Below are 27,057 nucleotides of genomic sequence, written 5' to 3'. Positions count from 1 at the left end.
GGCAAGTTTCCTAACAGTTCAGCTCCTCACAACCTCATGATGCGGACACGAAGAAAACGAGCTCACACACAGAGAGCACAAACAGAGGAGGTCCCTAAGTGTTCAGTAAACATCATCTGTTCTTGTTACCATTTCTACTGATGTGGCTATTGTTAAGAGCAGTTCGTTCTGTATGACAAGATACCGACAACTAAACTGAACTGCATAGTATATGAATACAGTCTAAATAACTCCTAACAGGTCTTCAAACTCTGAGGCTGTAGGGTCCTGGAGCACTACTAACACTAGCACTGGTCTACAGTCTCCACTCGTTGTCACAGCCTTCCTCCTTCCCACAGTGTTACCTCTAAAATAAACCTTATCTCCACTGCTGAAAAACAAAAAGAAGCATCTTGTTTTTTCAATCATGTTCAGGTTTTAGGATGTCAGCATGGATGGATCATGTTGGCATCCTCCTTATCTTGTTAACAGGGTGGGGAGGCAAACCTACCGGCAGTGTCACTGGTTGTAATATCCACTCCATGGATAAGGAGAGCATTCAAGCACTCAAGATTCCCCTTGGAGGCCACAACATGGAAGCTAAGAAAAAAAACATACTTGTTATGTCACAGAGACGACCAATGATAACTTAAATGTGACCCTAATGCCATTCTTTATTCAACATGCACACATATTTTAAATATTACTTTAGAATATCCATATAGGTTGAGCGTCCCTAACCCAAAATCCAAAATCCAGAAAGCTGAGACTTTTATATTAAGGATTTTACATTAAGGATCTTCAACCTACACATACAAGAAAAAAGAAACATATCCCATTTACTTAATAGGAGAATACTCTCTATTCTAATGAGCCATCAGCTTAATAAGAGAAAATTCATACTGTACCATCATTTATGCCATAGTTTATTATTTTAACAGAAAGAATGCCAATGCTTTAATATATGTGCAGTGAGAATTTGCTATCAGATTTTTTTGTTTAGTTTCAAACATAATGAAACTACCAAAACAAAGGAAGTTACTGCAGAATGCTGAGGCCAAAGACAGGTCAAAACATTTGGCTCTTCTCTTTGAATTAGTAAACTATATGTGATATAATAAAGGTTTCAAAACCATAACTGAACTACCCTTAAAACCTACAGAAGAAATGGTGTCCTCTAGCCAGCAGCACCACTGGCCACCACTCAGTTTGTTCTCTGGTTCACAGACCTGTGAGATAAGGCAAAGTCACACAAAACAGGCATAAAACTTAATCCATCTCTCAACACAGCAAGGGAGCAGCCTCAAGAAACTAACAGTAGGGAGCTGGCATGATGGCATGGGGCTTAAGCCGCCACCTGTGATGCTGGCAACCCATACAGGCACTGGTTCAAGTCCTGGCTGCTCTACTGCCAATTCAGCTCCCTGCTAATGCACCTGGAAAAGCCGCGAAGGATGGGCTAAGTACTCAGACTCTCTCTCACTCTCTGTGTGTGTGTGTGTGTGTGCAAATCTGCCTTTCAAATAAATCAACCTTGAAAGAAAGAAACAAACAAACTTTAAGCCATCAAGTATTAGAGACACTAGATAACAAAATATTATTTCTTTGGCCATCTAACACTTCATAAATCAACATTTATGGAAATATTTTGTGTAAGGTAAGCATGGATCTTAACTAGTACTCCACCAAATTCAGACTGGTAAGGACAAGTACAGTAGGAGCGGTTTGTAAAGGATGATGGACTTAGGTTAACCTAGCGCAGAGGGCCTGAACAAGGGCAGTAACCATTCTGCAGGAAGCAGAAGATCAAGGACAGGCAGGTGCTCAGCAAGGCGCCTGGGTACTGACCCTCTGTGCAAAGTAAAGTGCTCTCAGCAGGCAGCTTCCCTGGACTTGCCATTTAGAAACTGAATGTTTCCTCAATGTCCTGATATGTTAGGGCCCCTAGCTCCCCCACACCTGCCTCTACTATTCTATAAAGAACTTATTACTTGATAACATACAAATAAATTCAGTATTTCCTTGTAGTCTATCAATCTCTTCCAACTCAAATGCAAACCGAATAAAAGCAGGAGTTTTTGTCTGTTTTTCTTCCTAATATATCCACATAACCAGTAACAATGCCAGAGAGAAGGAGACCCTCAAATTTGAATGGCTACCTGCTTAGAAACAAAATCTGAAGATAGCTTGCAATCCATTTCCAGATATTATCTCATGTGATTTTATTAGTTTTACAGTCAATATTTTTGCAAACTAGAAACCATCATCTCCTAAATAAAGCAAGATCGTGTAGAACTTGAATCCAAGAAGAACCGTTTCTGTTCCTCAAAGTCAGATGAGTCCTGACTCAGCTGTAAGGCTGCAGGCTATCATTTAGTCTCACTGCAACAATGAGGCACAGAATTATACTCTGCAATGAACCATCAAAACCCTCTGAAGGTTAATTTTCTTCAAGCTAAAGTATTCAGCCTCCTTATACTCTCGGAGACATTTTTCATTTGCTTGCTTGTTTTCATTTCTCAAGTACCAAAACTTTAAGACTTCTTCCTTCAAAATGGATTGGCACTATGCTGGTGCCATACTCAAGGGAAGAAAGCACAAAAATTAAACAACAGCCTATTAATGCCGGTGGGGTATAAACAGTAGATGTGGTTCAGGAAGATTCATTAACATGTATGCAAAGAGCTATAAAGGACATCTGAAAAGCTGCTTTACAGAAATATACTTTCACAATTAAAAAAACTACAACTTTTAGAAGACATGGGCTTCTGCTTCACGACGGGGGACTGCATAGGCAACGCAGACAAACACCACCAATGAGGACAACTAGAACAACTGTACAAATAGAAGCAAACTGCACAACTAGAACAATTGTACAAATAGGAGCAAACTGTACAACTAGAACAATTGTACAAATGCAAGCATCTGCTTGAGGGCATCAGAGAGCTAAGGAGACAGTACAATCACTAAGCCAGGATGCAAGGAAAGACAGAGGCTCAGAGACAGGAGCAGAGCACTGGAGACCACTTCCTCTCTTGGAGGATTTGCTAATTCCAGAGAAAACAGGGAGTCTGAATAGCACTTTGTCGAGGCAGGATGGGAAAATGGCAGTAGCAGCCACAGCTCTCCAGCCGGCTGCCAAGTCCTTGATGAACCTGTCACACCTTGGGTTGGGACTTGGGAGGGCTGACCATAGAAGAGGCAATCAGAAGAGAACAGACCCTGGCAATGAGCAAGTCAGGAGTAAAACAGTTTATTTGTGTAACCACAGTGAGGAGAAGCAGCCTTTATTTCTTCTGTCTCAAACTTTAAATTTAAAAAAATTTTTTTTCAAAATTCATTATTTTTGTAATTACAAACAAAATGGAAAACATATTTGTAACATATCTCATAACTGACTATACACAAAATGTTTCAATTAAGGAAGAATATAATTAATTTGTAAGTAAAAACAGGAAAAATTTTTTGTTTAAAAACCCAAATAGGTCAATTTTAATTAGTTCTTCTATATATGCATTTATCTACTACTGAAAATTGAAACAGCACATCAAAATTTCCTTTTATTGCAATTCAAACATTTGAAAACCAGAACATCTAATTATCTGTCCTAATTATTATTATATAGACAAAACAACCAATGTAGTCTTTTTTTTTGGACAGGTAGTTACAGACAGTCTCTCACTGTCTGTATCTCTCAGACAGAGATAAAGGTCCTCCCTCCACTGGTTCACTTCCCAAATGGCCACAACGGCTGCAGCTATGCTGATCCGAAGCTAGGAGCCAGGGGCCCCCTCCTGGTCTCCCATGCGAGTGCAGGGGCCCAAGCACCTGGGCCATCCTCTACTGCCCTCCTGGGCCACAGCAGAGAACTGGACTGGAAGAGGCGCAACCGGGATCAGAACCGAAGACCATATGGGATGCCAGTGCCACAGGCGGAGGATTAACCCAGTGCGCCACGGCGCCGGCCCCCCTATGTATTCTTTACATTCCTTTCCCACAAGTCACTTTGCACAGCTCTTGGTGCTGAGTTTCATCTCACTGACTTTAGTCTTCTGAAACACATGGGAATACGTGAAACTTACTGGTGTTTCTCTGGGTCAAACCAGAAAGACAAAAAGAACTGAATGATATTGGAAGTCATTCAAATACATTCAAATACAGATTCCATATAAATCACTGGTACCAAGGTAGGAAGAAAAAGACAATTACAACTAATATCATAGGTCATCAAAATTATTGGTATGCAAGTCTATCTTAGCACAGTGTTCTACTGTATAAAATTACTAGCAAGAACAGTAAAACAGAGATCACGTTTCGCCTGACTCTTGGTCCTAATCCATTCCTATCCCAGCTTTTCCGAGGGATTCCATCCGTGAGCCAGGCAGTCACTGCGGCAACATCTGAAAGGCTCACTTCCTGATTCACTCTTACTCCCTCAGGATCACCTTCTCCGCCTTGATTTTTAAGCTGTGAATATTGGTACGTTAGGAGGTGTCTCAGCTTGGCCAGTCGCTCTCTCCACTCAGATAACAGTATCCTTACGCCTTTCCTCGTGTGGGGCCTCTGAAATACCATCTTGACAACTCTCCCAGACTATTAAGGTGGCTCTCCGGTGCAGAAGGGAATGCTGCAGAAGGGCTGAGCGTCAACTTACTGAGGTCCTTTGTTAACATTTCTGAATCCTGAGAATTTTCTCCCATGGAAATCCAATAAGATTCTGTGGACCAGGTTGGGCCACACTTTTCTGGTGAGTCCATGGCAGTCTAGTGACACCTCTTTGGTGTTTGGCTCTCAGGTAAAGGAGTGCTGGGTTCTCTAGTTACTCCAAGGTAGCCTGAAGAGAACTAAACAGCCCAGAAAGACAGAAAGCTCAGCCTCCAGCAGAGAGGTGAAATGAGCCAACCTCAGAAATATTTCATACAAAGAATCCCAGAGGGGCCAGCATTGAGGCGAGGCAGGTTAAGCCACCAGGTGCAATGCCAGCATTCCATATGAGCTCTGATTCATGTCCCAGCTGCTCCACTTCTGACCCAGCTTTCTGCTAATATGTCTGGGAAAGCAGAAGATGCCCCAACTACTTGGGCCCCTATCCACTATGTGGGAAACCTGGATGGAGTTCCAGGCTCCTGGCTTTGGCCTGGCCTAGCCCTGGCCATTGCAACCATTTGGGGAGTGAATCAGCGATGAAAGATCGATCTCAGTCTCTCCTTCTCTAACTCTGGTTTTCAAATAAATAAATAATTTTTTAAAAAACAAACAAAAAGAATTCCACTTCCTAGAGTGAAAACTTCCAAGACCAATCCCACTCAAATATTTCATAAACCAAAGTTCACAGTTCATAAATTACAAATTTTTTAAACTCTATTAATACAAATAATGCCATTGAAAACTGAACCTGGGTGTGGGGGTCTGGCACACTGATGAAGATGACACCTGGGACTCCTGAATCCCATGTCAGAATGATGAGGTTCTAGTCGTTGGTTTCTGGCTCTCTTTCTGATTTCACCTTTCTGCTAAAGTCTACCCTGGGAGGCAAGATGATGGCTCAAATACTTAGATCCGGTCCCACTTGGGAGAGACACTAAGAGAGTTTCAAGCATTTGACTTCAGTTGGCACAGCCTATTGCTATCATTTCAGGAGGGAACCAGTGGAAGAAAAATCTTCCTCTCTCCCTATCTCACAAATAAATAATAATACGTAAATATAAATTAAGAAAAGATCTACCGTATAGCCCCACCATTCCACTCCTGGGAATTTACCCAAAGGAAATGAAATCAGCATATGAAAGAGTCGCCCACCCGCACCCCAATGTTTATGTAAGTTCAATACACAATAGCTAAGATGTGGAATCAAGCCAGATGTCCATCAACTGATCACCAGATAAAGAAACTGTGGTATATACACACAATGAAATGCTACTCAGCCATAAAAATTAAATCTTTCACTACAAAATGAATACAACTGGAGACCATTATGATTAGTGAAATAGGCCATTTCCAAAAACACAAACAACATGTTTTCCTTGATTTGCGGAAACTAACATAAAATGTAATGTAAACTAATATAAACTAATATAAAAATGTAATGTACATTAGTGAAATTGACACCTTGAGACCTGATTATTGTTTATAGGCCTTGTCTATATTCTACTTACTACTTGTTGAATTATTTATTTAATGGAGGCTTAACCTGGTAATTATAAAGTACACTGAAAGTATATCATTGTGAAAATTAACAGAAAAATAAGAAAGAGGGAGGTGGGACTAAGGAAGAGAGGGAGAGTGGACAGATTGGGAAATATCATTATGAAAAAATGCATACTAGGAAAAAATAAATACATAAAACAGAGATTGTCAAAATGGATAATTTTTAAATATGACCCAATTATCAGCTACAAAAACACAATTTGGATGATGATATAGAGAGAAAAAATAAACCCGAATAAATTAAAAAAAACAAAAAAGAAAACAACTGAACCTTTGAACAAAAACATCTGAACTCAAACTTCATTCAAAACACTGCAAGTATGAATGTGTGGAAGTGAATGAGGTGTTGCTGAAGAGTTTCATCCCAAAGAAGATCCCTTCACCCTTTAACATCTTAGTATTTGGAGGGAAAGAGACAAGAAAAATAAAACCACTGAAAGGTGTGAAATGATCGCTATACAGTAAGCCCTATAAATACTTAAACATTTAGCAAAAACAGGGGCAGGACTCAAAATACACAATGTTTCTGTAGCTGTCAAGCTGCTTTTTGATAAAACTGAAGTAATACAAACTGGAAACTGCAAATTTTACTGCTCTTAAAAACTATTTGATTTATAGCTATGCTTTGCTTTTCTTGCTATATTTAAATATCTCAGCATTCCAAGGTAGTGACCCACATCAGACATTAACTGTCCACTTCCTAATATTCATTTCTATATTTAGTATCTGGTTTTAGTTGCTGATATTCTGAGTATGTTTAAGACCGAGGATTTTAGGAAATTAGACTTTTCACCTACAACTTTGGAAGGATTCCTGAGTAAAGTTTTATCTACTGTAATTATAGGGGGTCTTATGAGAATCTAGATCTACCCTTAAAGAGCTGTTCCCCACCTCAACAGGCAGGGAAGCGGTGAAGATGTGGTGTGCGCAGAGGAAACACACCAGGTTCCCAAGCACAGGAAAACCCACAGGCCTCCTCAGCGACACAAAACCAAGAGTGGGCACAGCCTGCCTCTCCATAGGCTGCACTGGTTCTGTGCCTCTTCTCTGCTCTACAGCATAAACAGAGGGGGAAGACTGTACCTCACAGATCTGACTTTTCAAGAGACTACACCAAGTTACACAAGGCCTGTAAACTTTTTCCTACTTCTTTTAAAGGGCTGCTTCAAAGATTGAGTATGATAAGAAATATAAAAACTGACAAGCAACAAGTAACTGCAGGCTGTGGTTTTCCACACAGCCCACACAACCAGACAGCCAGGCAGTGTGCTGTGTAGTCTCCCTGCCCTGGGAACCTGGTGTGAAAGGTTTTACACTGAGGGCTTGGGTAAAGTGTGTAGAAGAAACAGATGATAACCACAATTCTCAAGTCTCACGTGTACACAGGAGCCCACCAAAACCCCTCAGACAGGTTCACATCACCTGCAGTACTTACGCAGATCTGCCTTCCACATCCAGTTTGGCTGGATTGACTCCCTTTCTCGCAAGGATTGCGGATACCTTTTCTACATCCCCTCTCTCTGCTGCTTTCATCAATCGGTCATCATATTTATTCCAGTCTGTTGCATGCTACAGGAAGGAAAAAACAAGTCAACATGGCCCATTCTCTTGCTGTTCCTATCCCTAACCCCCACGTTCAGATTTGGCCATGATAACTTAGCTCCCAAGTCTCTTCCATGTGGTGGAACCTGTATACATTTGAAGACCCAAGCCCTCTTCCCCACCCCACCCTCGACCGAAGCACTTATTTAAAAGGTACTTCTAGAAATGCATTCATAGAGGATAATTATACATAGGCACACTCATATTCAGTACAAAAAATTCATTATGTGTTCATGTTAGGAAAAAAACAAAGTTCCACATAGAAAATAATTAAAAAGACTCTGAAGCACTAACTACTTGGATTCCTTAAATGATAGGATTACAGATAATTTTAATTTTCTTCCTTTATATTCAATATGTATTACTCTAAGTTTTAAAAGATTTTTAATTTTAATAAATGTTGGTACACATGTTATAAGAAAGATCAAGGACAGGTCCCCCCTCACACAAAGAAGCCTTTTATTTAAGGAATATAAACTTCCTTCATTTCATAAATACGACTTTAGAAATACAGTGATAAGGATAGTTTTTTAAAATAAGAGGATGTACCATATAATACACATTTTAATTACATCAAAATTATCTTTCCCATTGATTATAGAAAATATGTTCAAGATATTTTGAAGCCAAAATGCTGGATCTTTTCTCAATGTGCAGAAATTACAGAACACAGAACAACAACAACAAAAAAAAAAACAACTAAAACTAAAACATATTCTATATAAACGGTTAAATAAAAATTTTAGGTTTTTAAATCTTACATCAAATTAGAACAACAACAAAAAAAAGTTCACATATTTTCACTTAACTGACAAAGCAAATCCTATCTCACAAATTCTGGTGCTGTAGAAATCTCCCAGGGAAAATGAATCAGATGCATTTCTTCTCAAGTGTGTGATCAACCTGATTGTCTACCTACTCTGCCCTCCAAATCAGCAGTACCAACTTTCTGGATAAATACATCATAAACTCATCAAATACTAGAAGTGAAAAATAAATGCAAAAAAATGATAAATACATTACAATCTTCACTCACTCTCCAAATATACTACTTTCATGGAACCTGATTTCAGTACCTACAGAGACTTCAGAACTGTTGTCTCTAATTTAGCTGAAATCTGGAGATTCACATCTAAAGTACAAATTGCCAACTGTGAGTAGCTCTAGAATAGCTCTACTTTATGACTGAAAGCCTGAACTACATTTTTCTTAGCTTTAAAACAAAAGGTTTGCTGGCTGTAATTTCAGTAGTACTAGTAAGCTTAACAGGCACTATGTTTGCAAATGCCTAAGAGATTAAGTCACATTTAACACACAAAAACTTGCTCTGAATTCATTAGTTTATACTTGCAAATAAACTGAGATTATTTATTTCCAAGTAAATTTGCTGGTAGAGAAAGAAGCTACTTAAATCACTAAAAAGCTGTAAAATCGAAAACTAAAACTTCTTAAATGTGATGAAAGGTTCAGATTTGTTTGTGGATCTCAATTCTACTCCATCAAGCTCTGTTTTCACTTTCAGTCCAATGTGACTGAACAGTATTACTGCACAATTGTTAATATTCCATCAATCTGATTTTAAACCCAGAAAAAGAAACAAGAACATCTGTTTTCTAACACTGTTCCAATCTGCTACTCGAATAAATCAGGAAAAAATAGTAATACAAAGAATCAGAAACTAGTAAAAAGAGGACATTTTAAGACCAGGCGGTACAGAAAACCTACAGGAGACTCCTGTGTGTCCCACGGGACCACTGGATACCTACCCTGTTCTCAGGAGCACACGAAAGCCAACAGTTCATGATACACAGGATTCAGCTTTTGTTACTAACAGCAGAATACTCTGTACAGAGTTACAAGTCTCTTTAGTTCACAAAGAAAGCTCTCAAACTCCTAACCAGTGACCCAGTCCCTCGCATGCCAGGCAACACTTAGCTTGGATCCCTAATGACGTTTTCTTCATCTTCGGGATCCTTCTCTGTCTTCATAATGCTTGAAAATATTCTCTCTTCCTGTGTAGCACTTGATGAAGATCAGCCCCAGGTCAGGGACTAACTCCTCCTATTTCTCATTCCTTAGAAGCTGTCTTTCCCTTGCAGGCACCCACTGGAAACCCTGCACAGCACTCTGCATCCTGTTGTGTAACACAGCAACAGGGAGGCTGCAGCGCATGATAAAGCCGTCCCGGCCCAGTAGTCACTGGACTAAACAGTGAGCAGCCTGTCTCCCATTGGTGGGTTCTATTTCAGATTCCATAGGACTTGACAGCTGAGTGACAGAGGGAGCAGCTAAGAATATATTGCAAATGCATGCTTTTCCTCTGACATTTTAGGTCTACTGGGAAACGTGAGCCAAACAGGTTGTAAAACATGCTTATTATATCAGCTGGCTTGTGTGACCCAGTGACGATGCTGTTCAGAGACAAATTCAGACTTTATACAAAACACTTTTTAAAAACAGTTCAATCTTAGGATCATCTCTCATGAAGTCAGAATAGCCTTAACAAATAGAATATAAAATTCTATTCCAAGAGAATGTGTCATTCTTTATTTAAAGAAACACACACACACACACACACAGAGTAGTACTTTGAAATTTTCTCCATTTTATTTTGTGCCTCCATCAGTCTCCTGCACACAGCCAGGTTTCAGCTGACAGCTGCTGCCAGTCTGTCTCCTGGCAGGTTAAATAAGAGCCCATGGCCCTGCCAAGACATTAGACACAGGGTGATGAATACGTTCTAACACATTTTAAATTGACCTTAGTTTTCTTAATTTCAAAGTTTAGCACCCTGCTTGTTAGCACAAAGAACTACTTTATCAAATTATCTGAATTCAGTGGGCCAGAAAACAGTGAAACAGACTAAATACTAAAGGACATGAATATACATTAAATACTGAACTAGACCAGAACTAAAACTCTGGGGACAAAGCAGACACCTTCTCCATGCCCTCCAGGATACCCGCACCTGTACTGACGCCCTTCCACTGCCAGGGCTTGGACTTGCACAAACTCAGCGTGATTTCTCACCATGCTCTAATTACCACAACAGCATGAGGATAATTTACACTTCCTCTAAAGGACACATTCAGGAAAACTGTTTCATGGAAATACAAAACCTCCAAGGCAAGAGTTTGTAGAAACAAGGGTAGCTGCCACACGTAGGTCATGCTGCCAGTTCAAAATTCTGTTAAGAACATCAACAAGAAATTTATTTCTGATTATCTAAACCCAAAACATCAGGCCCTTATCCTAAGTACAAAATATATACACAATGAGCTACAATTACTTTAAATAATTACATTATGAATAATTTAAACAATGATGTTTCCCCAAAAACATGGGAGATATTACAATGGATTCATTTATCTGGCCCCAGGGAATCTACACAGGATTTCCACGTCTTCAGAGGAAACCTGAGACAGAACTCAGGCCCTGTCCTTCGGTTAACAAAGCAAGGACATTCTTTATTGAAATTGGAAAGTAAAGGCAAGGCAAGGGGAATCAAAAGGAAGAGGAAAGCCTGCGACAGTAACAAAAGCCGTATAAGGAGATGCCCATGCCGGGAGCGGAGATACGCGTGTCCTGGTGTACAAAGACGCCCTGAACTCCCTGCGCAGGAGCTGATCTGCGGCTGCTACTCCGAGTCTCACAACCACCTTCAGTAGCTATTTCCCGAGAACCTGAGGCAATCCTGCCTCTGCTGTCCCCTGCTGCTGTTGGGCTCTTCTTCCCTTTCGTTCAGGTGCTTCCCAAATGTCAGCTCCTGAGAGAGAACGCCTCGGACCCATCCACGCCGCGGTCTTCATCCGAACTCCACGCTCTCTGTGAAGCACTACGGAGTATCTGCCATTGCTTCAGCTGTTCACCTGTGGTTCCCTTAGCTGCCTGCTTCCCTAGTAGCCCTCCAATAGGACTAGCTACCCAAGGTGTCTTCTCTGTTTCTTTTGAAACTATGTAACTGGTTTTTTAAAAGACATTTATCTATTGAAAAGGCAGAGATACAGAGGGAGAGGCAGAAACAGGACAGAAAGAGATCTTCCAACCACTGGTTTGTTCTCTCCCCACATGGTCAAAAGCTCAAGGCTGGGCCAGGCCAGACAGGAGCCTGGAACTCCATCCGGGCCACCCACACAGGTAGCAGGGGCTCAAGCACTTGGCCCATCCTCTGCTGCCTTCCTGGACATATTAGCAGGCAGCTGGATTGGAAGTGGAGCAGCTGGGACTCCAACTGGTGCCCATACAGGATGTCGGCATCACAGGAGGCAGCTAAACTCACTACACCATGACACCAGCACCAAACTATGTCACTGATATTTAAGTAATTTGGTGGTCAGTAGACGCTTATCCCTAAGGATCAGAATCCAAATCTCCTCCATGAATCCTTTTCTCTTGGACTGAATTGCTCACTAGGTCAGATCTAGAACACACAGCAGCAGCACTGCTTCCCAGTAACCTGCACAGACACTCAGACAATAAATACTCATAGATATTAAGCTGAGGCAAAGACAGAAGCCCAAGAGTGGTTCCACTGATTGCAACTGAGCAAACAGACCCTAATCCTTAAAGTCAGTGAAAGGCCCTTCTTGACTCTTCCCCAGTAACCTCAAGTGGTTCTTCACACTCTCCAAATCCCACCAGGCCCCTCAGCAAGCACTCTAAGCTGTGGCGACAGAACATGTTCTGGAGACAGGCAAACCTGGTACACACAGAGTTCTGCGACCTCCCTGCTGGGTACTGGAGGGGAATTTATGCCTTCTGAGCCTCAGTCTCCTCAACTACAAAGCAAGGAAACGGCAGACTCTACTTCAATAAAATCAAATAGCTAATGTATACAAAAGGTCCAAAAACAGTAGGCACTGGTGATGATCACAGGGCTCCTGGTCAAAGACACTCATCAGAAAATGTTTTTAAAAACTAACCAATGGGGCCGGCGCTATGGTGAGCAGGTTAAAGCTCTGGCCTGAAGTGCTGGCATCGCATATGGGCACCAGTTCCAGTCCCAGCTGCTCCTCTTCTGATCCAGCTCTCTGCTATGGCCTAGGAAAGCAGTAGAAGATGGTCTAAGTCCTTGGGCCCTGCACCCATGTGGGAGAATTTGAAGAAGCTCCTGGCTTCTGGCTTCAGATTGGCATAGCTCCAGCTGTTGCAGCCATCTGGGGAGTGAACCAGCAGACGAAAAATCTCTCTCTGTCTCTCTCTCTGTAACTCTGTCTTTCAAATAAATAAGTCTTTAAAAAAAAATTAACTAAGAAGTTAAAAAAAATTTCAAGCATTCATTCTACCATCCCTATGTCAGCTGTTACAGACTGAATAGGAGTTGGTTCCAAAACTCATGTAGACATTAAACTCCAAAGTCTGGGCAGGCATTTGCTGTAGGAGTTAACATGTTCCTTGGGACACTCACAGCCCATCTTGGATTTGGGTCGAATGCTAGATCTGCTTCCAATTCCAGCTTCCTGCTAAAGAGCACTCTGGGAGGCCACAGATGACAGTTCAAATACTTGGCTCCCCGCCAACCATGTGGGACACCGGCTGGGCTTGGGGTTTTGGCCCAGGCTGGCCCCAGGTGTTGCAACCATTTGAGGATTTTTCTCTGAGATTTAAATAAATAATTTTTACAAGACATGTTAATGGTTGATGCATTTAAGAGGAGATTTGATTGATTTATGGCATCTAAGAGATAGGTCTAATGGGAGGTCATTAGGTTACGAAGGGCCTGCCCTTGAAAGACAGTTCAAGAAAACCTGGACTATGTAAGTGTTGTGTGCTCCCTGTGTCTCTCTGCTTCCTGGTTTTCCATGATTGTTCCTCCACACCCACTTTGCCACTGCCAATGCCAGACTAATGGGGACATTCAATCTTAGACTGTGAATCTCCAACTACTTCCCTACTAAGTAGCCCCTCTCAAGTATTTGACTTAAGTAACAAAACCTGACTAATAAAACAACTATTCCACTGAGTAATCAAATACTGATGAGGGTAAGTTTATCTTCATGAAGTACTACAACTAATAAAAATATAATGACAGAATTAGAATATCAAATTGTGCAGTTCCTTCTCAATTAATGGATCCAGGCAATGATCCTCATTCTAAGCACCTCATGATGGTCTGATATATATCACCTATGAACATTGAATCAGTCCACTACCTGAAAGTAGTGTCTTGGGGAAACAAATTGTTTATTTGAAATAGCTGAAAGGTTACAGGATCAGGTGGCCCCAAAGACCAGCATCCGAGGACAGCTGTTCAAGGCAGGTGTAAAGCAACAGATCACACGGTGGGACAGGAAGGAGACAGAGAAAAAACCTAGGCTGAACTCTAAAATAAATCAAACCTCTCAGAACTTCCCTCCAAGGACACAACCCCAACAACGCAAAGACCTCCCACCAGCCCTAACTCTCACATACCATTATTAGAGACCCTTAATCAAGTAATCACTAACACTAAGGAATCAGAGTTTAAACAGCTACATGAGTTTTGGTAAGACAAATCCTATCCAACCTATAATACAGTCTAAGCAAAATTTATAAATGAGACAGGCAGGTGGCATATTGGGTAAGTCACCGCTTGGGATGCCCACACCTCCTATCAGAGTACCTGGTAAGAGTTCCAGCTACTCTGCTTCCAATTCAGCTTCCTGTGAATAAACACTGTGAGAATCAGCGGATGAAGCCACAAGTGCTCGGGTCCCTGCCACCCACATGAGACCTGCATTGAGTTCTGGGCTCCTGGCTTTTGCCTGGCCTAGCCCTGGTTGTCATGGGCAGGAAGATTCTTTCTCTGTGTGTGTGTGTGTGTGTGTGTGTCTGTAGGTCTCTCTGGCTTTCTCCCTTTCAAATAAAATGAAATTGAAAAAAAAAAAAAAAACACAACTTAAGAAATAAAAATGCACCCAAAACTCTAGAACTAACAATTTACAAGTCACACAGGGGATAACAGGACATAATCAACTAGATAGATAGATAGATAGATAGATAGATAGATACAAACATACATAGATACATAGATAGATATGTCTACATATGGATATATAGATATATCTCACAAGGCTCCCATTACAGGATGCAATGAAATATTCACAGAGGAAATTATGGTTTCTTAAAATTTGGCAAGAGGGGCTCAGCACAGTGGCATAGCGGATAAGGCTGCTGCCTACAGTACTGGCATTGCATATGGGCGCTGGTTGAGTCCCAGCTGCTCCACTTCTGATTCAGCTCTCTCTGCTATAGCCTGAGAAGGTAGTGGAGAATGGCCCATGTCCTTAGGCCCCTGCACCCATGTGGGGACCCAGAGGAGGCTCTTGGCTCCTGGCTTCGCATCAGTGCAGCTCCAGCCATTGCAGCCATCTGGGGAGTGAAGCAGCGGATAGAAGACTTTCTCTCTCTCTCTCTCTTTCTCTCTCTCTTTCTCTCTCTCTTTCTCTCTCTCTCTCTCTCTCTCTCTCCCTCTCTCCCTCCCTCCCTCTCCTTCTCCCTCACCCTCACCCTCTACTTTCTCTCTGTGTGTAACTCTGACCTTCAAATAAAAAAATAAATCTTAAAAAAAAAATATATGGCAAGAAAACTAGATACAAGTGAACCTACAGATTGAAGTGACTTCTAAAGCCTATCAACCAATCACAAGCCATGGAACTTAAGTATCCTCAATAAACAAACTATCTTTTTAAATAAAACAATGGGAGGAGGCAATTTGACTAAAGGCCAAATATTCAAATCAGAGTGTAAACCACTTTAACAGCACACTGAAGGATGACACACTAGGAAGTGAAATTTATTCCTGGAATACAAGGCTATATTAAGATACAAAAATTAATCAGTATAAGACACCACATTAACAGAATGAAGTACAAAAATGATCATATCAGTTGATGTAGAAAAAATATTTGAAAACAATCAAGATCTTGTCACGATAAAAAAAAAAAAAAACTCAGCAAACTAAGAATGGAAGGAAATTATCTCAATAGAGACTATATACAAAAAGTCCACTGCTAACATCCTACTCTGTTGTAAAAGATGGAAAGCGTTGCCTCTCAGAACAGGCACCGAACAACGCTGCCTGCTTTTGCCACTTCTATTGTACACAGTATCATAAGGCCTAATCAGGTCAACTAGGCAATAAAAATAAATAAAACACATCCAAATTAGAAATGAAGAAGTGAAACCTTCTCTGCTCATAGGTGACATGACCATGTATGTGGAAAACCCTAAAACTCTACACATCTTAACAAATTCAGCAAAATTGCTGGATACAAAATCAATACATAAAAATCATTTGCATTTTTACACACTAACAAGCAACAACCTGAAATAAAATTAAGAAAACAATTCCATTTACAATAGCATCAAAAAGAAGTAAATCTTTCAGAATAAATTTAATCAGGTTAAAGACCCTATATGTTGATAAGAACATAACATTGCTCAAAGATATCAAAGGAGCCACACACAAAAAAAATGGAAAGATGTCTTGTGTTCATGGATTTGGAAGAATTAAAATTATCACCCAACGCAATCTATAGATCAAGAGGATAGCTATCAAAATCCTAATGATATTTGCTTTTTTTACACAACTAGAAAAACCCATCCTAAACATCGTATGGAATCTCAAAGAACTTCAAACAAGCAGACTGGGGAAGAACAAAGCTGGAGACTCAGACTTCCTGATGTCAAAACATACTACAATGCTACAGTGATCAGAGTAGCGTGGTGCTGGCGTGGGCTTTCAGCACAGCAGTCAAAGCAACACGTAAGATGCTGCATCCCATATGGGAGTGCCTGAGTTCAAGTCCCACTTCCAATTCCAGTTTCTTGTTAACACGCACCCTTGGCGGCAGCAGAGATGGCTCAAGTAGTCCAGTCTCTGACACCTACTTGTTTTTGTTTTTGTTTTTAAAGATTTATTTCTTTTTATTTGAAAGAGTTACACAGGAGAGGCAGAGAGAGAGAAAGAAAGAGGTCTCTCATCCGCTGGTTCAATCCCCAGCTGTGTCGATCTGTGTTGATCTGAAGCCAGGAACCAGGAGCTTCCCCTGGGGCTCCCACGCAGGTGCAGGGCCCTTGGGCCCTCTTCTACTGCTTTCCAGGCCATAGCAGAAAGTTGGATTGAAAGTGGAGCAGCCGGGACTTGAACTGGTGCCCATATGGGATGCCAGCACTGCAGGCGGCGGCTTTACCCACTACCTCACAACACCAGCCCCCAGACACCCATTTGGAAGACCCAGATACAATTCTGGACTCTTGAGTCAGGCCCAGGCCCAGTCCCAACTGTTGTGGACATTTAGGGAGCAAACCAGCAGATGCAAGACTTCTCTGTATCAGCCTTTGTCTGTCTCTCTTGCAAGCGCTCTTGCTCTTTCTCTGTCTTTCAAATGAACAAACAAATAAAATGTTTTAAATATATATTCCTGGTATACAGAAAGACTTACAGACCAGTGAACAGAACAGGCAGCCCACAGATGAACTCTCACGTATATATGGTCAAATGATCAACAGGTGTGCCAAGATCACATAACAAGAAAAGGACAATCTCCTCAATAAACAGTATTGGGAAAACTGCACATCCACATACAAAACAATGAAGCTGGCCTTTTATCTTCCACCTGATATAAAAATTTACTCAAAATGGACTGAGACCTAAAATGGATGACCCAGAACTATAAAACTTTTAGAAGAAAACACAGGAGAAATGTTGCAAGACATTGGATTTGGCAATGATTTATTTGATATGACATCAAAAGTACAGGTTACAAAGGCAAAAACAACAAATGAGGCGACCTCAAACTTAAAAATAACTGTACGGGAAAAAGAAACAATCAATAAAGTGAAAAGGCAACTTACAGAATGTGAAAAAATACCTGCAAATCATATATCTAATAATGGGTTAATAGAGTTCATTTTAAAAATCCAATGACTCAACAAGAAAACAACCCAATTAAAAATGGGCAGAGAGCTTGAATAGACATCTCTCCAAAGATAATAAACAAATGGCCAACATGCAAACAAAAAGACATTAAATGTCACTAATCATTAAATAAAGGTAAATCAAAACCACAATGAGAAATGACCTCAAACTTACCAGGATACCTACCATTAAAAAAAGAAAAAGGAAAGAATAGAACAAATGTTAGTGAGCACATGGAGAATTCAGAACTTTTTTGCACTGTTTGTATTATAAAATAGTGCAATCACTACAGGACACATTTGATGGTTCTGTATAAAGTTAAAAACAGAACTACTATATAATCTAGGAATGCCATTTCCAAGTATACACCCAAAAGAATTGAAAATAAGGTCATAAAGAAATAACTGCATAGCCAAGAGTGATGCAACCCAAATATCTTTGGTAAACGAATGGAAAAACAAAATATGGTCTATACATGCAATAGAATATTATTCAGTGTGAAGGAAGTTCTGTCACACGCTACAACATGGAGGAAACTTGAAGATATTACGCTAAGTTAAACAAGCCAGTCACGGAAATAAATACTATAAGGTTCAACCTTCATGGAGCCAGAAAATAGAAAATTCTGAAGATGAGGTAGGAGGGGGCATAGATGGGGTGTTGTTGTTTAATGGATATACAGTTTCTGTTCTGAAAGATGAAAAGTTTTGCAGACTAACAGTGCACAAAAATATGAACAATTGAACTGTACACACTTAACAATGGTTAACTTGGTCAATTTTATATTTTTCAGCACAATTAAGAATAAAAACATTAAAAATAAGTTCCAGGGCTGGCGCCGTGGCACAGTAGGTTAATCCTCTGCCTGCGGCACCAGCACCCCATATGGGCACCGGTTCTAATCCCGGCTGCCCCCTTCCGATCCAGTTCTCCGCTATGGCCTGGAAAAAGCAGCAGAGGATGGCACAAGTGCTTGGGCTCCTGCACCCATGTAGGAGACCGAGAGGAAGTACTTGGCTCCTGGCTTCAGATCAGTGCAGCTCCGGCCGTTGTGGCACTCTGGGGAGTGAACCAACGGAAAGAAGACCTTTCTCTCTGTCTCTCCCTCTCACTGTCTATAACTCTACCTCTCAAATAAATAAATAAAATCTTTAAAAAACAAATAAATAAATAAATAAGTTCCACCTCTCATAATATCATAAACATCACTAAAAAAAAAAAAAACCAAGAGACTGGAGTTGTAGATGAAATAAGTATGGCTGCAGGTTAATAAGCAGAATGACACACAAATCATTAAACTACTCGGTCAACTCTGATGCATGGTCCAATTTATCTGGATGACATGAATTTTTTTTAAAGAGTTTATTTATTTTTTTATTTGAAAGTCAGAGTTACACAGACAGAGAAGGAGAGGCAGAGAGAGAGAGAGAGAGAGAGAGAGAGAGAGGTCTTCCATCTGCTGGTTCACTCACCAATTGGCCACAACAGCCAGAGCTGTGCCAATCTGAAGCCAAGAGCCAGGAGCCTCCTCCGGGTCTCCCATGCAGGTGCAGGGGCCTAAGGACTTCAGCCATCCTCCACTGCTTTCCCAGGCCATAGCAGAGAGATGGATCCGAGTAGAACAGCCAGGACTCAAACTGATACCCATATGGGATGCTGGCACTGCAGGTGGCAGCTTTATCTGCTACGCCACAGGGCTGGCCCCAGTCATATGAATTTTTAAACTGCATTATCTGCTTATCACCAAGACCCTTCAATGTATCACTAATATGTCAAGAGAAGTCCACATACCTCTCAAAGTAATCCTTTTTTTTTTTTTTTTTTTTTTTTGACAGGCAGAGTGGACAGTGAGAGAGAGAGAGACAGAGAGAAAGGTCTTCCTTTGCCGTTGGTTCACCGTCCAATGGCCGCTGCGGCCCCCGTGCTGCGGCCGGCGCATCGCGCTGATCCGAAGGCAGGAGCCAGGTGTTTATCCTGGTCTCCCATGGGGTGCAGGGCCCAAGCACTTGGGCCATCCTCCACTGCACTCCCGGGCCACAGAAGAGAGCTGGCCTGGAAGAGGGGCAACCGGGACAGAATCCGGTGCCCCGACCGGGACTAGAACCTGGTGTGCCGGCACCGCAAGGCGGAGGATTAGCCTATTGAGCCACGGCGCCAGCCCCAGTAATCCTTAAAGAAAACCTACCTCTCTTCTTTAAAGAGCTGTTAACACTTAAATAGGTATTGGTGAATCCATAGCCACACACTTACAAGTCAACCCTTATAATGTTAAATAAAATCATTATAAAAGGAATTTTTTTAAAAAATACAGTATATATCATATACTTATATTGTAGCAAATAAGTTTCTGCAGTGTTACTACACTGATTTGAAAAGAAGATGATCACCCAATATAGAATGTAACAAGTCAAAATATACACAGTAAAGCCAAAATAGTTATCTCGAGAAAATAAATGTAACACCATTTCACCACAGAGATCTAACTGAACAATAACTGAAATCACCATAAAAGAAATCACTTAAGGAGTGGGCATTGTGGTGCAGCATGTTAAGATACCACTTGGGATGCCTGCACCTCAGATTGCAGTGCTAGTTGGAGTGCAGATTGCTCCACTTCCAATCCAGCTTCCTGTTAATGCACACCTGTGAGGCAGCAGGAGATCACTTAAGTCCCTGCTACCATTATAATAGACCCAAATGGAGTTCTCACTTCAGCCTGGCCCAGTACAAACTGTGTGAGACTTTGGGAAATGAAGCACCGGCCCCATGATACAAAATTTTAAAAGTACTGGGGCCATGCTCAGGGCAGAGGCACTGTGGCATAGCAGGTAAAGCTGTCCCTATGGTGCCCGCATCCCATATGGGCGCCAGTTCAAGACCCAGCTGCTCCGCTTCCGTTCTAGTTCTCTGGTATGGCTTGGGAAAGCAGTTGAAGATGGCCCAGCCTTGGGTCCCTGCACCCACATGGGAGATCTAGAAGAAGCGCCTGGCTCCTGGCTTTTAGATGGGGTGCAGCTCCGGCTGTTGCAGCCAACTGGGGAGTGAACCAGCAGATGGAAGACCTCCCCCTCTCCCTCCCTCTCCCCCTCTCCCTCTCCCTCCCCCTTCCCCTTTCCCATCCCTGCTCCACTTCGATCCAGCTCTCTGCTAATAGCCTGAGAAATCAGTAGAAGATGGCCCAAAACCTTGGGCCCCTGCACCCACGTTGGAAACCCAGAAGAATCTCCTGGCTCCTGGCTTCAGATTGGCGCAGCTCCAGCCTTTGTGGCCATTTGGGGAGATGGAAGACCTCTCTCCATCTCTACCTCTCTCTGTAACTCCGTCTTGCAAATAAATAAAATAGGCCAGCGCAGCAGCTCACTTGGCTAATCCTCCGCCTTTGGCGCCGGCACACCAGGTTCTAGTCCCGGTTGGGGCACTGGATTCTGTCCCAGTTGCTCCTCTTCCAGTCCAGCTCTCTGCTGTGGCCCAGGAAGGCAGTGGAGGATGGCCCAAGTGCTTGGGCCCTGTACCCGCATGGGAGACCAGGAGGAAGCACCTGGCTCCTGAATTCACATCGGTGCAGCACGCCGGCAGTAGCGGCCATTTGGGGGGTGAACCAAAGGAAAAGGAAGACTTTTCTCTCTGTCTCTCTCTCTCTCACTGTCTAACTCTGCCTGTCAAAATAAATAAATAAATAAATCTATCTTTAAAACACACACACACACACACACCCACCAAGACAGATGCCAACTGCATGCTCCAGGCAAGGTTCCCAGGCAAGGTTCCCCCTCTAGTCTGATTGATTTGCTGGAGCAGCTCACAGGCCTAAGGGAAACACTACTTACAATTTACCCACTTACTATAGCAGACACTACACAGGATACAGATGAGCAGCTGCATGAAGAGATGCATAAGGAAAAGTATATGAAAGAGGGCACAGAGCTTCCTTGTCACCTCCTTGTCGTCTCCAGGTACCTGCAGGTGATCAGCAACCAGGAAGCTCACTAACCCTGTCCTTTCAGGGTTTCCTGGAGAATTCGTTATGCAAGCATGATTGATTACATCATTACCCAGAGAAGATCATCTCAACCTTGAGCCTTCGCTCTTCCAAGGAGGTAAAAGTGTTGTTAGCAGACATATAGAATAAAATTGATCAGGTTTGTGAGCTGGAAGACCATGCCTTCACCACACCCCCTGTGTGATCGCATCCCCCTACCTGGACACACCTGTGTTCCCACCTGCCAATCAGACTAATTAGCCACCCCCCTTTGGAAGTGGATTAAAGGCCTGAGACACGGTGTGCCCGGCCCTTTCTGCTTTTTGCCTCTTTCGTCATTGCAAGCCCTGGCTGCCCTGCACCTTCTGGGTGGGTGGCCTCTGGGCTACCAGCCCCATGCTTTCTGGTCTGTGTGCTCCTCTACATGGCTGACCCTGCTGCTCGGTATGAATCCAGGTTTCCCTCTCTTTTAGATAGGGCTCTCACTCTCCTATGCATGTACCTCACTGAATAAAACACTTCAAACTTACCATGCTGCCCCATTCGTTTGTGCCAGTATTCAAAATTCTTCTCTGAATATAAGGCAAGAACCCACAAGCTTATTACTATTGCAAATTTATTAATAAGCACCCAGTAACAAAAGGATATGGGCACTAGCAAAATGATTAGCTAATCCTTGTTTTCACTTCTTGCTCAATTGTTCTTTCTACTAATTAATATATTTCCATTTCTCTCAGCATCTGAAAAAAATATTTGATCTAAAAAATGCAAATATCTCATAAAAATTTAAATATAATAAATTAGGTGGCCAGTATAGCAATTCAAGATGAAAGCTTTCCCATTTGCATGTGTAAACTTGTGTGAAACACCGACTACTGTTAGGCATAGCACTGGGACTACTGCAGTGAACCACAGCAAGCCTTCCTCCTAACGATACTTTAGCCACTAATGGGAAAGACAGACAGTGAACAGCTGAGGACTACAGGACAGTCAGGAGACGACAGGGAAGGAGGCAGGATGGAAGTGCTGGGGGAGACTGTCAGCTGGGTGCTGAGTAGGGGATCTGAGTTTCAAAGAGGAGGCAGGCTTTGAGGGCTGATGTTCCAGACAAAGGGAACCACTGGTGCCAGAGCTGGGCCTGCTGAAAGGCCAATGGAGCTGATGCATGATGAGCAAGACCGTCTCAAAGGGAAGCTAGGATGGAGGGGAAGGCGGACACTAGATCAAAACATGGGACTGAAAGAAATGTTTGCGTGTATCAGTACTGCTACAGGTGGAGTTCTATCAAATTTTCTTTATATCTTCACCAAACAAATTGTTAAAAATGATACACTACTAGATGGGAAAGGGGAGGGATGCGGGTGGGAGGGACGTTATGGGGGGGAAGCCATTGTAATCCATAAGCTGTACTTTGGAAATTTATATTCATTAAATAAAAGTTTTAAAAAAAATGATACACTACTAGAGTTCTGATGATCTGTGGTTAGTTTCAATTTTACTGTAAATGGGTGAAATGGATCTTTTGCATCTTATTCTTCATAGTCCTTCCCCATATTCTGCTGAAATATGATCCTTTTACTGTATACTTGCTGACCTCTTAGACTATACTGTAAATTTAAAATATGACCTCAAAGATTTATATATATATTTAGGTAAAAAAAGAATTCTTCAGCTTTACAACAAACATTTTTAATTTGTGAAATAATTTTTAATAAGTGAAATAAGCCAATCCCAAAAAGATAAATACCATATTTCTCCCTGATCTGTGGTAACTAGAGAGTACCTAAAAGGTAATCTATAGAAGTAAAACTGATACTTTGTGATGCACTGACTTTGAACAGCCCTTGTATCAACTGTTAAGGAACAGGTATTATTTTTTCATACTATTTGTTGAATTATTTAATTAGTATATGTTAATCTTATGAGTATAAAGTTAATTGAAAATAGATCTTAGTAAAAACTAAGAATGGGAATAGAGGGAGGAAGAAGAAGGGTAGTAGTGCATGTGGGATGGAGGAAGGGTGGGAAGAATCACTATGTCCCTAAATTTGTATATTCAAAATGCATGAAGTTTGTCTACCTTAAATTAAAAGGTTTCTAGGTTAAAAAAAAAAAGGGGGGGGGGATTTTTTCAGAGATTAAAAAAAACACCTTTTCACAGAGATGTTTCAGTCACTTTAGAATCAAGTTCAAAGGAAAAATTCAGCATAACATACTAATATTTTCACTCCCAAGAATTTATAGAGTAAAAGCAGCTGAATCTTTTTAAAAAAGATTTATTTATGGGGCCGGCGCCGTGGCTCATTTGAAAACAAGGATTAGCTAATCATTTTGCTAGTGCCCATATCCTTTTGTTACTGGGTGCTTATTAATAAATTTGCAATAGTAATAAGCCAGTATCCCATATGGGCGCCAGGTTCTAGTCCTGGTTGTTCCTCTTCCAGTCCAGCTCTGCTGTGGCCCAGGAGGGCAGTGGAGGATGGCCCAAGTGCTTGCGCCCCTGCATCCGCATGGGAGACCAGGAAGAAACACCTGGCTCCAGGCTTCGGATCGGATCGGTGCAGCTCTGGCCTTTGTGGCCATTTGGGGAGTGAACCAACAGAAGGAAGACCTTTCTCTCTGTCTCTCTCTCTGTCTATAACTCTACCTGTCAAATAAATAAGATAAAATAAAAAGATTTATTTATTTGAAAGTCAGAGTTACACAGAGAGAAGCAGAGGCAGAGAGAGAGAGAGAGGTCTTCCATCTGCTGGTTCACTCCCCAAATGGCCACAAAGGCCAGAGCTGCACCGATCCGAAGCCAGGAGCCAGGCGCTTCTTCCAGGTCTCCCATGGGGGTGCAGGGGCCCAAGGCTTTGGGGCCATCTTCTACTGTTTTCCCAGGCCACAGAAGAAAGCTGGATCAGAAGTGGAGCAGCTGGGTCTTGAACCAGCGCCCATATGGGATGCTGGCCCTGCAGGCTGTGGCTTTTCCAGCTAAGTCACAGCACAGGCCATCAGTTGAATCTTAACATTACCTTGACATTTTGACAAGATTCTACTTGAACATAGTGTTAGGTAGGAAGTTAAAAATTAGCCTATTTGTCTGAGAAGGGCCTGAAGAAACCAGCACCAGCTTTGGAAGCCCCAGAAGCCCAGCATTTTACACTTCAAAGTCCTGCTCAGACCCTGATAACTTTCCAGGTGGTCCCAGTTCTTTCCCCAAAGAAAGCTCCCACGAGAATTCTCTCCCCAAGACCAAATGAGTTACCTGACCTGATAACATGGGGAAATAAAACTTTCACAGATGCCCTAAGGGATGCCTCTCTGCTCTGTCTGGGGCCAGCAAATCTGGGGAGGAATCTGCCAATTTTCACCCAACAAACCCTTTCCCCAGGGCTCCCCATCCTTTGTCCTGGAGGATTAGGGGGAGGAGGTAAAGAGACTCCCTTAAAAACCAAGAGTCCAGGGGCCAGCATGCTGTGGTGCAGCAGGTTAATGCCCTGGCCTGAAGCGCCAGCATCCTATAATGGCAGCGGTTCCAGACCTGGCTGCTCCACTTCCAATCCAGCTCTCTGCTATGGCCTGGGAAAGCAGTAGAAGATCCCCTAAGTCCTTGGGCCCCATGTGGGAGACCCAGAGGAAGCTCCTGGCTCCTGGCTTCAGATCATTGCGGCCAATTGGAGAGTGAACCATAAGATGGAAGATCTCCCTCTCCCTCTCCCTCTTCCTCTCTCCCTCCCCCTCCCCCTTCCATTCCCCCTCTCCCTCTCTCTCTGCCTCTCCTCTCTTAAGTGTAATTCTGACTTTCGAATAAACAAATAAATCTTTAACAAAAAAAAAAAAAAAGTACAAACAAAACTGCAGGCTCAGCCCTCTGCTCTCAGCTGAGCCACCTGCCTGGCCTGCCCAGGAGTATTTATTTTCTCCATTCAACCACGTAACCTCGCTCTCCCCATGTCTGAGTGGCTGGGCACTCTATCTGTCCCTTGCATTCTGACAGATGCCCTATTGCCAATAAAACCTTGTCACTTCACTCTCTGTCTCACCTCTGAATTCTTTCTTGCATGAAGACAAGAACCCCACAGCTTCCACAGCTCTTTTCTCGGGTGACAACAGATAACATAAGGGACCTCACCCACTTCAGACCTAGAAACTTAAACAAACTTTGCAAGGAACTAGACTAAAGCAACAACACACACAAAAAAATTATACGTGCTAAAGATAAGGGCCTTTGAGAAAAAGAACACAGAGCCAATTAAATCAAAGCCCTTCCATTTGGGGAAGGGATGCATATTCTAAATAAAACCAAACAACATGTATATTTAGGCAAATTCTCCCAAAATAACCAAACTGAAACAAAAAAAAAATGGTAGGTTCCCCGTAATTACTAACATCCTGGCTATCAAACCCAAACAATCTCTACCACAGTTCACAAGTGAGCAAAGGGCAGGGAGCAGAGCTCACGAAGCAGGAACATTCCTTAAAGATGAGGCTGCACAACTCAGAACCGTTCTAGAGCTCACTGAGTTGGTGATGGTTAGAAATATTCACCCACCCCATTCAGTCCAAAGGTCATCTATTCCTCTCTCTTATGTAACAGGGTATCAGAGCTCATGTAACAGAAAAGGAAAGACAGAGGGCTATAATAAACCAGGACGCCAAAGCTGTACTACCAGCTTCTTTCTCCCTGTCCCCTGCCACTATGATATTCCCGTACCCTTATTTAATTCTGCCCCACCCAGCTCTCTTCTTCATCCACCACAATCCACAGTCAGGACCACAAGGAAAGTGAAAATTATATCCTATCAATCATTCTTCTGAACAAGGCAATCGTAAGCTTAATCTTTCCTTTTTTGGATTTCTCAACATAAAAATAGCAAGGACAAAAAGATGATGACAATGATTGATATAATTTTTGTTTAATTGTATTTACTTATTTATTTATTTGAGAGGCAGAGAGAGCCACAGAAACAAAGAAAGAGAGAGTTCCCACCCACTGATTCATTCCCCCAAGCACCTGAAACAGCCAAGGAAGGGACAGGCCACAGATAGGAGCCTGCTCCCATCTGTGTAATAGGGATGCGGGACTTGAGCTGCCTCCCAGGGTCTGTATAAGCTGAAAGCAGGAATCAGGAGCACCATCAGTATTCAAACCCACATCTCTATTATGGGATATGGGCATCTTAACCAGTAGGCCAAATACTTGCCCCAAATATATCACTTAAATAATAAATCTAGCTTCTTAATGCTCTAAGATGACTGAGAAATCTGAAAAACTGTGTTACGAACTGAAATCAGAAAGCACTGCGTTGCCACGATGTCCTAGGCGCACAGTTCGATTCTCTTACACTCCGCTGTACACCAGGCTGTCTACTCCTCCCCAAAGCAGGTATGTGTCCCTCTAATA

General features: G+C 42.2%; 1 protein-coding gene across 47 annotated transcripts in view; it reads right to left on the bottom strand.

Annotated features, from left to right (window-relative positions):
* UACA (uveal autoantigen with coiled-coil domains and ankyrin repeats) overlaps window positions 1–27,057 on the bottom strand; it is a 109,419-nt gene that overhangs the window by 49,798 nt on the left and 32,564 nt on the right. For 25 of the 47 annotated variants that reach the window (XR_011381122.2, XR_007915507.3, XR_016218487.1 and 22 more), the window contains 2 exons: window positions 7,622–7,755; window positions 491–579 (listed from right to left, as the gene is read on the bottom strand). Coding sequence is in view for 30 of the 47 variants with exons in the window: in XM_051835666.3 (XP_051691626.3) it covers window positions 491–579; window positions 7,622–7,755 (223 nt within the window). In the remaining 17 variants the exon portion in view is untranslated. Of the gene's footprint in view, window positions 1–490; window positions 580–7,621; window positions 7,756–9,554; window positions 10,158–27,057 lie in introns of those variants that run through there. The other 22 variants (XM_089310983.1, XM_070054779.2, XM_051835671.3 and 19 more) reach the window with 5 other exon arrangements.

This window comes from Oryctolagus cuniculus, chromosome 12, assembly GCF_051225735.1.
Source record: "Oryctolagus cuniculus isolate XC-2025 breed Fujian yellow rabbit chromosome 12, ASM5122573v1, whole genome shotgun sequence".
NCBI classification, from domain to species: Eukaryota; Metazoa; Chordata; class Mammalia; order Lagomorpha; family Leporidae; genus Oryctolagus; species Oryctolagus cuniculus.
This window is presented reverse-complemented; position numbering and strand designations above follow the sequence as displayed.